At 41.2% G+C, this 12,474-nt stretch overlaps 2 protein-coding genes across 3 annotated transcripts; both read right to left on the reverse strand.

Annotated features, from left to right (window-relative positions):
* Positions 1-25: 25 nt before the first annotated feature.
* slc8b1 (solute carrier family 8 member B1) lies at positions 26-5,103 on the reverse strand. The gene is made up of 15 exons (XM_026342576.1): positions 4,734-5,103; positions 3,819-3,971; positions 3,508-3,560; positions 3,123-3,180; positions 2,873-2,978; positions 2,623-2,790; positions 2,422-2,535; positions 2,238-2,318; positions 2,021-2,151; positions 1,716-1,857; positions 1,474-1,595; positions 1,060-1,213; positions 873-953; positions 699-763; positions 26-605 (listed from the first exon to the last, which is right to left on the reverse strand). Exons 1-15 carry the CDS (start codon positions 4,869-4,871, stop codon positions 408-410), a joined length of 1,764 nt encoding a protein of 587 aa, XP_026198361.1. The 5' UTR covers positions 4,872-5,103; the 3' UTR covers positions 26-407.
* Positions 5,104-5,335: 232 nt separating this feature from the next.
* On the reverse strand, positions 5,336-11,930 carry LOC113150178 (acyl-CoA dehydrogenase family member 11-like). Of its 2 annotated transcripts, none has more exons than XM_026342574.1 (15): positions 11,824-11,930; positions 10,873-11,152; positions 10,407-10,630; positions 10,227-10,326; positions 9,725-9,842; positions 9,221-9,363; positions 8,095-8,247; positions 7,240-7,334; positions 7,044-7,143; positions 6,804-6,944; positions 6,622-6,714; positions 6,434-6,541; positions 6,167-6,338; positions 5,998-6,064; positions 5,336-5,917 (listed from the first exon to the last, which is right to left on the reverse strand). In XM_026342574.1, exons 2-15 carry the CDS (start codon positions 11,140-11,142, stop codon positions 5,803-5,805), a joined length of 1,899 nt encoding a protein of 632 aa, XP_026198359.1. In that variant the 5' UTR covers positions 11,143-11,152; positions 11,824-11,930; the 3' UTR covers positions 5,336-5,802. The 2 variants fall into 2 exon arrangements, with proteins under 2 accessions (XP_026198359.1, XP_026198360.1); XM_026342575.1 differs by having other exon boundaries at positions 11,853-11,906.
* Positions 11,931-12,474: the final 544 nt, after the last annotated feature.

Raw genomic sequence — 12,474 nt, forward strand, 5'->3', positions numbered from 1 at the left:
ACAGCATTACTATGGCTTCTAGAAATAAATACCAAACCAAAATTATTTAATTCCCCAAAAGCAAGTTTGTACAGGGTCAATTTAACATTTTCATTTACATTACATTTAGTTTATGTACATAGACAAGTACATAGACCTCCCGTGGACACAACCAAGATGCTGAATAAAGGCACAGTGTGATTAGCTTCTGTTGTCCCTGAGCACAAAACACTTAGTTTGTCAATCATTTTCCTTGCTTGGCTCCACAAACCAGCCACCAGATGGCTCTAGGTAACCAGGCATGTGTACTCTTGATTCTTGTATAAATAGTGCATTAACATGATGTGTAGAAGGAACTGTCAGTTGTTTCCACTCAGTGCAGGTTCAGTGATCCACTGTGTCATTTTGCATCACAACTGGTCTCAGTGTCATGTGTGTATAATGTGGATCTTGCCGAACTCAGTAAGCAGTGCGATGACAAGGAAGATGGCATAGAACAAGAGGAGAAAGATCCCGTAGGTCCGACCCAAGTGGAAGCGGCACAGTGGAACAATGATGAAGGACAGGACCAAAGACAAACCCAGAGATCCAACAAGAATCCACGTCAACAAACCCTGTAGTTCAAACTGCGGAGAAGGAAATGGAGATGCATCATGTTCATGGGGACCAAAAGGTCTCCTGTAACTACACTCCTGATCAGTGTTTGAGGACAAAATTACCTGTACGTTAGAGTGTGTTTTAACCATCTGCACCAGACATCCCAACCCCACTCCAAACAGCATGTCTGGAGGACGTAGTCAAGGACACAGCCGCTAACAGCAACTAATTTACATGTACATTAGTTAATAAGCTTTTATTCTAACAAACACACAATTATAAGTAAATAAGGATACTGAAAATGATGCCTCCAAAGCAGGCAGATATGGCCATCCGTGGATAACCTTGTCGGGCAATAGTGATGTCGGAAAAACAGTCTGAAAAAGAGAGACGCATATATACATACATAAATGTTAGATCACGTTCAAACGTAGAGTAGTATAGTTTTAGGAGAAAAATAAAAATAATAATAAGAATTATCACCTCCTATGCTGTTGCCCCAGGCCAACAGCGTCAGCCCCAGCACAGTGGTGCTGAGTTTCAGCACCACACCGAGCATGTGCAGAAGACTGACCACTTCAGAGGCTACTGCACTAATCAGCACTGCACTCACCACGAAGCCCAAGAGAGCAAACAGCTGGAGAGAACAACAGGACAAACATGGAACACAACATGTTACATTATCACAGCATGAATCAAATGTTGGTGTTAAAAAGTACTGATCCAGTCTGGTTCATTAAATTAGAAATGATTACTCCATCTGATATGTTGATTTTATGCCAGACTATGTCTGAAGGTGGCGCCGTCTAACCCCGCTATAGCTCAACTACCTAAAAGACTGCATGTCCAGCGTGGGCTAAAAACACTGGTTCCTTTTTAATCTCAACAAATACTTACAGGATGGTATCTGGGAGGGCGATCATTGGTGGTGGTGAAGAAGGCAATAGCAGACAGGAAAAGACCCAGCAGGAAAATCAGCAGCCACAGAGGAAATTCACCTTGGATCTTGTAATTTCCATCTAGACATTTGTTAAGAAAAAAAATAGAGGTTAGGAAAGAAAAAAACAACTGAATATTTAATGAAATATTTCATCTCATCAGCAGCATGATGTGCTTTTATCATGAGGTGGCAGACTTACATATTCCAGACTGGAAGGTAAACACACACACCAGTGGAGCAGTGATCAGATGAAGACAGTTTAGTGGGCGTCTCCAGTTTCTGTCTTCTTTATCAGGGTCGACTACAGGGATGCAGAGCAGCAGCAGGACTTCTACAGGTGTCTGGTCAGTGGATAATAAAAGTGCATGATTATTTACATAGGAAGACCAGTTTAAACTGGATTTTCATTGCTTTAACTTTTAAAAAAAACAGATTTATCCACACAGTGAGGTCTTCAAACTGCCTCTTGTGTTTGTCCACCATCACACACACACACACACACACCTTAAGTACTTTAAGCGCCCTCCATCTCCACGATTTCCTCCTCCACTTCCTGTTGTCCACAGGGTTCAGAGAGCTCAGCAGGATCTGACTCGTGGACTCGGAATATGGTAGAAGTGGCCTGTACTCTGAATCTAAGACACATACATGAACACATGGTCTCGATCACATGGTGTACATTGTTTATATTGTGGTTTACAGAAAGGGGCTGCACTCCTACCATAATCCTGTTGGATTTCTCCAGCACTCAAACGAGGAATGTCATCATCATCATCAGATGAGTCAGACGAGTTAAACTCCGCTAAGAAAAAACACAAAGGACAAAAAAAAGGTAATTACTGGAAGTTGTGGAGCAGTATTATGTATTTTCTGTGGGTTCATGTGAGTGTATATGTGTATTTAACCTGGAAGATGTGCAACATCCTGGATACTGGTGTTCACTGAATGTTTTTGCCGGTTGTAGATGAATGCGCTGATAATAACAGTTAAAACATAGACCACATAAAGGACCAGGTAGCCTAGAAAAGAAAAATGAAGACGAGTGACACCACAGAACAGACAAACATGGCTGAAATGTTTGTGTATGTGTGTGTGTGCACATGTACCCAGTATTTCTTCCAGTGAGGTGGTGCCTCTGTACAGTATCACAAATGTCCAAAACACCGCGGCCATGTAGAAGATGACATCGCGCAGGAAAGGACGAGAGGCCACAGCAAAAGGTTTGACCAGCGCCACACCGCCTGCAACTACTGTAGTAACAAAGATACCAGCTCCTGAGGGAGAAAGAACAAACAAGATCAGATTTTATGGCCTTTTTTTATCCATTTAATTTTGCATGTTTGAGTCAGTGCTTACCAAATAAGGCTCCGACGGCGAGACCGGCTGTGTGTGGGTAGGAGAAAGCTGCCATGGCACTGAATATGTCAGGAGCGCCATTACCAAGAGCCAGAAATGTCACACCCTCAGGACGTATGCCAGTCAAGGAAAATAGTCCTCACAATAAGTTTAATCAGTTTGTTGAGTTGCAACGAAAAACAATTTACCAAGTGTACATGAAAATCTGAGAACTTCTGAATGAAGCACAGCAGATGTAGGTGAAGGATACAGCCACGTTGTGAGTGAGGTGCAGACTGGTGGAGATGGCCGACAGGTTGGGACAGAAACTGTGGACAAACAGTTAAAAAATAAGCAAGTGCAGCCGCTCAGAGTTGCTATTCTACTTTCAGTTGTGAAGTGACACGGGAGGGTTAGAAAAGCAGAAACAGTAGAACAAACTTCCTCAAACTTTCATTAGAGGAAATCTCACATTCTCACAACTCTAGTGAAGCAATGATTAAAAGCTTTCTGCAGTCATGTGACTCTCCTTCATGTGACTATTGAGCTGACCGAGTGACCGAGGAAATGAGGGAGTGTGTGAGTATTGTGTGTGTGTGTGTGTGTGTGTGTGTGTGTGTGTGTGTGTGTGTGCTGTATAGATGAGAGACACTTACAACTTAGATGCTGCAAGTCCAAGAATAAGGAACAAAAACAGCAGCCATATGATCTGTGGAGAGACAGAAGAAAGTAAAGTCGGTCTCACATGCAGTTTGAACAACAGGTTCAACAGGTGGATTTTAATTTGATCATTTATTTTAAGGACAGAACATGTTCAATGCTGCTGAGTGGAATGACATCGAAATCACAAGTTGGATAAGTCACGCTTCTCCAACGGTGACTTCCTCAAAAGACAAGCTGGGGCCGAGTTTCATGAGAGATGCCCGGACACCATGCACGCACACACACACACACACACAGATCTTACACAGAGAGTGATGGTGAGAGGTGTGAGGTTGGGAGACAGCAGACAGAAGGCCACATGAAGGTAGTTGATGAAGCCGTCCTCCATGTTACAGTCTGGCGTGTTCTTCACGAACGCGCAGCGCTCTGCAGCACTCAGGTTCATGACGTGGTCACACTAAAATAAAAAAAAGAAAGATGAGAGTTTTTCCCACTTGCTTTTCTTTAATGTGTTGTTGCAGGAAGTAGTGTTGAAATGACTGCACTGAACTACACTGGGATTTGTCAAGGTGACAGGAAGAAATATTTAATCCTAGAGTACAGCAGAGCAAAGTAATCAGCAGGTCGCGAGTCACCCTTACTCTCCCCTGATCCTATTGTTTTTTTATTACCTTGATTCACCTGTGATTCACCTGTAAAGTGCCTGCTGGGTGTGCATATGTTTTATTTATATATATATATATTAAAAATGATTTAAGCTGTTTATGGATCAAATAACCACACTGGAATGTTTATAGCTAATACAAAAGTTAATTTAATTTAATTGTGCTACTGGAAAACTGGTTTCACCTGAGTGGGTTTAAAGTAGGACATTGTTATATTAACTTCTCTCCCTACAATAAATTAAACACACACACACACACACACACACACAGTGTGAGACAAGCTGCTGTGCTCAGTCTGGACTGACGACACAGGAATAGATGGAGGATCTGTTCATTTAACTATTGACCCTGACGTGAACAATCCAGGAAACTCCACTCATGCCTGTGAACTCTTATCGATCATGTGACTGCTGGAAAAAGAGCAGGTGACAAGCGGACAGCTTCAAATCAACTGCGAACATGTCGCGAAGCACGAAGAGCAGCAGAGACCGAGTCCAGCGCCTGAAGAGGACGTTTCCCTTTAACGTCGGTCGGCGTCCTCAAGTCTCACCCACCTCGTCGCCGCCGCCGCCGCTTGGAGACATGTTGGCCAACATGTTGACGGGCTGGTTGCGGAGGTCACCGGAGCCTGATTTCACCGCCTGGAGACGCGACAGCACCGACAGCACCGACAGGAAAACAGCGAGAGCCATGATCCATCTATCCCGGAGCCGAGTCCATAGTCCTGTTCCAGTGCTGCGGTCCGGACCTCACAGATTTAATCAAACCGGGAGAAATGTCCAAACCCTGTTGTTGTTGTTGCTCTGTGGTACCTAGAACTTGTTTGTCCTCTCTCCTCAGAAGCGCACGTCCGTGCACAGTCTCTCCACCTTCGCCTGAAACTCCACCTACTGTGTCTCCAACCAGGCGTGATGCGTTCAAGGACCCCTCGCACACTCACAATTGATATCAAACATTAAAATAGAAAACGATGTGAAGATATGTAAATTAAAAAAAAAAAAAAAAAAAGATCAAATGTTTTTTTATGTTATGAATTTATTTTCAAAATGATACATACTTGGTATGTCTAATTAATTTCTGATATACAGTTTTGTGACACAATGACAACACGATTTGCTGATAGCGGTGGACATGAAGGAGGATTAATGCCAGTAGATTTTTTAAAATAATGAGTTGACAGAGTTGTTCACATATTTTTCATAGTTTGAAGCTCCCACATCAGCTTCTAATGCAGTTTTTCCAGCAGTTACAGGAAGGCAGCATTTATGCAACTTGCCCTGTTGATCTTTGTTAACTCTTGCAGTGAGCCTGGGATCATTTATTGATCTACTCCACATTATTTAATCACAAATACTTTGAAAACTGCAAATAAAACCCAATACATAGTTGCATATTTATTGCAGACACAAACGAGGAATTTAACATTCTCAGTACATATTCAAATGACCAAATCTCACAAATGTGTCGCACTAACAGAGCTGCAGTATATTAGAAACTCTGTTTTCAGTTCCACAGTTTTCATTAAAACATGGTCTCAGTCATCTAAATTTAAATGTCCGCCACATAAAGTGAGGCAGAGCAGTGGCAGATCAAGTGACAGATTTATGAATTCCCATTCATCCTTCAGGGGTGGGTGGGATGGTCGTACACCAGAGCAGTATCAAGTGGTGGAGTGCTGGAATCATAGCATCCTTTTGCCTGTTTTGTCACCACAGGACACAAATCCTGTTCACACCACCTGGTGGGGGAAAATAAAACATATGATAAATAAAAGAAGAATTGGCAATTTGATTGAACCTGAGACAAGCAAAAATGTACCTGAGAGCTGCATAGATGTCCGACTGGGAGGCTCCTTTCCAACATGCATGGTCAATGAGAAGTGCACCTATTGATGGACAGAAAATTTGGCATTTTTGGTTAACACTCTTCTCAGAAATTGTGCAGTTGTTTTTGTGTGTGTGTGCGTGTGTGTGTGTGCGGTATCCACCTGCGTAGATACGAGCCAGACTGTACGCCAGGTCTCTGGCTGCTAGTTCCAAGTAGCTGGGTGCTCTGGTAGCTGCTACTTGAACAAACTCCTGCAGTTCAGAGAGAGCACCATCTACTGCTTTTACAGCCGGAGCCAGTGAAGGAACAGTTGACGCACCTGAAAGCAGGGACTAACAGGCAGAACAAAGGTGTTTCACATACGTGTTCTGCTCGGTCATAGATTAATTACTGAACTTGTTTGACAGGATGTTTCTCTGATTCATACCTTGGCATGAGCGAAGTATGCGTGAAGAACCATTCCTGAGCTACGAGCCACACAGCGCAGCACATCCAGAGACAGAACGTTTGTTGTTCCTTCCCATATACTCAACACCTGACAGAGAAAGTAAGCTTGAAAATTACAAAATAAAAACATATTTAATTATAAATAATAAAATATTATATTAATCTCACCTGTGCATCACGGAGTAGCGCAGGCAACCCCGTATCCTCAATGTAACCCTGACCACCAAAGCTCTCCAAACCCTCTGACACCACAGCCACTGCCTAAGACAAAACAAAACAGGGATGGTAAAGGTTGCTTTGATGAACATCCTGACGACAGTTAACTATGAAAAAAAAAAAACAAGCCACACCTGCTTCCCAGTGTACAGTTTGACCACAGGTGTGAGAAGACGTAGCAGGTGTGTGTCACGCTGGGTCGCCAAGCCACTTTCCTCACGGCCCAAGAGACGACAAACATCCATCACCAGAAGGAACGCTCCACGAGTCTCCACCTGCCCATTTTAGAGGTCAACAGTGAGGCATGATGGGAAGCACTGTGATGAAAATGATGAGGGGAGTTTGTGCAGTTTCTTCACCCCATGTGACCTTACCTCCATCCTAGCAAGAGTCTGCATGTGTAGTGGGTGGTCTTTAAGAACCTTTCCAAAAACTGTGCGGCGAGTGGCATAGTCACGAGCCAACTGGACCACCCTGAGAACACACATGCTTACCATTAATCAGCTTATTTATATCATGTTTTTAGGAATTAATGGCAGATGCAGTGTAGTAGTATGACCAGTATCCTGCCTTCTCATTGCGGCTATCGCAGCCACGCTGTTGTGGATCCTTGTTATAGTCAGCATGTTAGCTATGGAGGCAACACCTCTCCCTTCTTCTGAGAGCTGTGCATATAAACAAGGAATGAACAAGATTTTCATTCCTCAAATTAATTTGATGTCAAAACCAATCATATGAACACACTGTGAGCATACTGCATACACAAGTTGAACAACACGTGTATTACATTTTATATATTTACCAATTATATATATTTTCATATATAAAAATGCTTACTGTTACACTAAACACTTTGTTTTTAAGAAATGATGTCTCTAGATTGAGTTTTTATATATAAACACATGAACACAGTCATTATTAAAGTTCTATTTCACAATATGAAAATTATTGTCCAGTTACATGAATCAATGACCAATGCAGCTCTATGTGACCATCATCTCCTGTCAGCTCATTTTTACTTTGCTGGTCTGCTGTTTAGGTGTCACATCCGGCCATTCCCACCTCATAACCTCATGCAAGCTGTCTGTGTGCTACCTGCCCGGCCGCAATGTACAACACTATAGGCAAAGAGAACCAAATCATCTTCTCAGGAGTTGGTAGTCAAAACAGAGATACTATGAAAGTTGATTTGTCTATCTGCAAATAAATTAGCCATACGCCTTTAAAAGAAGAAACCCACACAGAAACCCACACATTGGTCTAGTTCTAGCACGCGAGCGTTCAATAGCTCTTTGTTTGACAAATAAGAACACTGAATTTTCCACTTGGCAGAATGTCAACAGAAAAGTTAAGCTTCTTTCCACTGCACAAAGACTTTGTTTAAACAAACTGAGCTGTAGCTGACCCAGTGTGACAATAACATACCCTGTGTGCCGGCAGACCATCCAGCAGCAACTCTGCAGTCGGCATCTGTCTTGTACCCAGCTTGTCCTTCAGTCTCTGAACCTCTATACCTCTAAGCCGGCCGTCTTCATCTCGACTCACCTCTGCATAGAACAGAGACAAACCCCTGCTACCCTGTGAGACAGAGACAAACACACATACAATGGCAAGAAATTATGTAAACTTTTTGAATTTTTGTGTTTTCTGCATTAATTTGTCATAAAATGTGATCTGAGTTGAGAATAATAACAAATATAATGTGCCAAAGGTAATAATACAAAATAAATTTTGATCTTTATTGAGAACAACCATACCAACCTTACAGTGCCCAAGAGCACAACAAACACTAATGAGGTAAAGAAACAACCCCGAGTGAAACTGGCTAACATCCGTGTTCATGAGTCTACAGTAGGTAAAATATTGAACTAGCAGGGTGTCTATGGCAGGACACCATGAAGGAAGCTGCTGCTTACTAAAAAGAACATTTCTGCAAATCTGAAGTTTGCCAAAGAGCACATTGACCATGCACAGCAGTATTGGCAAAATGTTTTGTGGACTGATGAAACTATATTGAAAGAACATACAGCACTACATCTGGTGTAAAAAGGTCACAGCATATTATCATGAAAACATCATCCCAATCGTAAACTGTGGTGGAGGAAATATCATGATTTGGGCCTGCTTTGCGTGTATCAAAACATTCCTAAGGATAATGTGAGAATGTCTGTACTTCAGTGGAAACTCTGTAGAAGTTGGGTGATGCAACAGGACAATAAGCCAAAACACACAATACAATGGCTTCAGAAAAACTAAACCTAAACCACCTTTTGGAGTGGCCAAGTCAGAGACCAGACCTAAACCCAATAGAGATGCTATGGAACAACTTGAAGAGAGCCACACACGAGACATCCAAAGAATATGACAGAGCTGTTCTTAATAAAGACATTAAAGATCTGAATTTTATGACAAATTAATGTAGAAAATCAAGAAATTCCAAAAGGTTCACATACTTTTTCTTGCCACTGTACATAAACTCATGTGTACACATACATGACACCACTTTGCAGGAGAGTGATATGGAGTGAAAGTGTAAGAAGTGACTTATTACCGGTGTGGTTGCCCCTGTTTGGTCCTGCACTCTGGCCAGCGTGAGAGTCATGTCTGCATCAGTAGCGGAGGTGAACCATTTGAAGCCGTGTAGTCTGTATGAACCGTCTGTTTGTGGAACAGCTACTGTCTCTGTGCCAGTGGCTGAGGACATGAAAGCATTCAAGATTTAAGATTCAAGATTAAAAAAACTTTAATTAATTCTAGAGAAAAACTGTCTTTATGATCATTACTTCTGTTCTGTATAATAAGGTCAAAAAGTGAAGAACCTTCTCCACAGATATTGTGATGTTAGAACAATGAAGTCACTGGACATAAATAAGTGAACTGTACGTACAGCAATTAATTACATTTTCACAGAGTTATACTTTATAAATAAAATCTCATCTCATCATTAACTGTGAGCACTTTCTAACACAGAGAGTAGCCACTATTATAATGTAGACTTTCAGGTGTAGGATGAAGATGATACTGATTCATGAAGGACAAATGTGTCACAACTGACCAACATCAGATCCTCCCTGTCTTTCTGTCATCCACTGTCCTGATGTCCAGAAACGTTCAGGCTGACGCGTGGTCAAACGACTGTAGGCTTCATCTACAGGCAATGAAACACCCATGGACTACACACACACACACACACACACACACACAAAACCACTATGCTTACAAGCTCAAAAAGACGTTTTATGAAAAATCAATCACAAACATATTATACATTACATTTGATACTTTTTCATGTATTTCAATAATATGATTACTAAAAAGTATTTATTTCAGTTTAATTTTGCTTAAAACTTTGGATGCTGTTATACAAATGTGCACTTAAAAGCAAATATACAGGCTTGTTGTTTTCTTTCAAGATATTAATGTCAGTGTAGGAAATCAATAATTACCTATAACATAGATACAGTAACATTATCTAATGGTCATTTGTTTGATCATGATGTTGGACCCATAGAGAGGCAGGATAGTTTGCTATGTTAGTCTGAATTTGTTAAACACACCTGGATTACTTTAGCAGCTCCATCAGTCATGGCCAGAGGACAGGTGTAGAGACCAGCAGAGGGAGAGAAGATGTACAGCTTGCTCATTTGGTACACACGACTAAACAGACAGACAGACAGACAGATGTTTACTGAACTGAAATATGACAGGTGCTAAGCTGAAAGAGGAAGTCTCCTAACCTCCACTCTCCAAATGACCTCTCGTAACCAATGGCGACCATTCCTTCCTCTGCAGAGAGGGTTTTCATGCGTTTCCAGGCCGGGGAGGTCACGATGTGGTCTACTCTGCGACCCCAAGGATCAAAGTTCACCAACCGTGGGGGGTTAAGTTCACAATCTCTGCCCCAACTGTCCACCTCTTTTGCCACACGCTCTCCAAATCTACACAAGTCTTCAAGTACTGCCTGTGAAATACATATATACATATACATATATGTATTGACATATATTATGGATAAGACCACAGCTCTTTTGCCTGAAAAGATAAAAACCATTGAGATTTCAAATATCTACACCTTATTTAGAGAAAAATATTTTGTCTGTGTTCTAAACTATTTTCATATCATCAGTTCAGGATCAATGAGGGCACAGATAATTTCTCTTTGTTTTACAGTAAGAGTAACTGAAGGCTTCGTTGCTTCCTGACCTCCTCGGGCAGATGTCTCCTGAGGTATGCTCTGAGCAAGGCATCCTCTAGAAACGGGTTCTTCAGCGTGGGGCTTTCTTGAAAAAAAGATCCGATCCTGGTTCTGGAGAACGGCAGGTAGCTCGCTGCTTCCCAGAGGTGCTCTTCATCAGACCTTTTTGCACCTGGCATACCTGCACTTGCTGATCTGATGTGGACGAGTGGTCGAGCAGCCCTCACCCTGCAGCAGCCTCCAGCTACACATCGGTTCAAGGCTCTGTACACTGACATGGCTCATAACCTGGAATTTGATTGAATTTGATAAAAGTGGATCAGTACAGACTTACACCATGGAGCATTTTACTCAATCCTTATCTCTGTGTTTACCGAAACATTAGGATAATTTGTCATTGTTTATGTTTGTGGACTGTACTACTTCTGTTTCCTCTACATTTATAAGTCATTTTATTAGATATGCATCATACTTATGTAACAGTCTATTAATTGATGCTGAACCACAAAAGAAAAACAAATAATTGCTCAGTTGTATATGCATGTTTCAAAAGCATGTTTGTTATTATTATTTCGTTTATTTATCTTCATCATAATTGAAGACTAATTCGAAAATGTCCAGTGTTTAAGTTACACAGCTACACACTGGATCAGTGAACTGGGTCAAAGTTCAGTCGGTTGTGCTGTCTCTCTAATCCAAATATAGATTTCCATTTAAGCTCATTTTACTTCATTTACTTACAGTTGATACACAACCTGTCGGCCTACCCCCACTTCATCAAGCTGTTTCTACTCTTCTCTAAGAAAACCGACATGAGCTAAACTCTACAACGACAGCAGCTAACAAGCTAACGGCTAACTACGAAGCTTCACTGCATCGGTTTTAATGGCAATAAATTTGAGCAATTTCCCACTAATAACTCATTTCATATCAGCGAATCGGCTGCAAATCAAACGTACAAGATTCACAGATGTAAACGAAATACTACCAGTCCTCCCTGGCGCTGGCCCAGCGGTGTTTACATTCACCACAGCTGCAAACTGGTGCCTTCAAAATAAAAGTCTTGTTCCTTGTTAAATTGTCTGACTTCATCTGCAGGTCATCTTGCCTGCACAAATTTTGAGATGTAATTTCTGCCTTCACTCCAGTATGGTTCAATGGAATTTCAATTTGTGAAAATGGCATAGAAGATTAAGGATTTTAATAATGGTAATAATTACTTATTTTATCAATTTAGCATCTTGAAGTGAAATCCTGTGATAATCCCAAAAAAAAAGTCTATTTCAGGTGGCCATGAAATGCTGAATACAACTAAATTCATGACTGTGGGTGCACACTTCCCTCCAAAGGTATTGGAACAGTGAGGCCAGTTCCTTCATTTTTGCTGCAGACTGAAAACATTTGGGTTTGACATCTAAAGATGAATAGGAGACAAAAGATTTAAGCTTTTATTTCTAGGTGTTTACAACTGGCATATTTATGTCAACAACATTACATTTTCATTATTCTGAACAAATCATATATTTAATAACGTATAACGTTAATAACGGATTCTTTCCAAAAAGTGAATGTGAATCCCCACACCCAATATTTTAGTATTACATATCAAA

This window comes from Anabas testudineus, chromosome 9 (assembly GCF_900324465.2).
Source record: "Anabas testudineus chromosome 9, fAnaTes1.2, whole genome shotgun sequence".
In the NCBI taxonomy this organism is placed as follows: Eukaryota; Metazoa; Chordata; class Actinopteri; order Anabantiformes; family Anabantidae; genus Anabas; species Anabas testudineus.

What these genes read in the sequence shown, in the direction of transcription:
- slc8b1 (XM_026342576.1), bottom strand. Translation starts at nt 4,871, where the DNA reads ATGGCTCTCGCTGTTTTCCTGTCGGTGCTGTCGGTGCTGTCGCGTCTC. An exon ending in CTCTCACCATCACTCTCTGT is followed by an intron (nt 3,561 to 3,818) that starts GTAAGATCTGTG and finishes GTCTCTCCACAG; the next exon opens with ATCATATGGCTGCTGTTTTT. An exon ending in CTCACTGGAAGAAATACTGG is followed by an intron (nt 2,536 to 2,622) that starts GTACATGTGCAC and finishes TTTCTTTTCTAG; the next exon opens with GCTACCTGGTCCTTTATGTG.
- LOC113150178 (XM_026342574.1), bottom strand. Translation starts at nt 11,142, where the DNA reads ATGTCAGTGTACAGAGCCTTGAACCGATGTGTAGCTGGAGGCTGCTGC. An exon ending in GAGCTGCTAAAGTAATCCAG is followed by an intron (nt 9,843 to 10,226) that starts GTGTGTTTAACA and finishes GTGTGTGTGTAG; the next exon opens with TCCATGGGTGTTTCATTGCC. An exon ending in GCGATAGCCGCAATGAGAAG is followed by an intron (nt 7,144 to 7,239) that starts GCAGGATACTGG and finishes GTGTGTTCTCAG; the next exon opens with GGTGGTCCAGTTGGCTCGTG.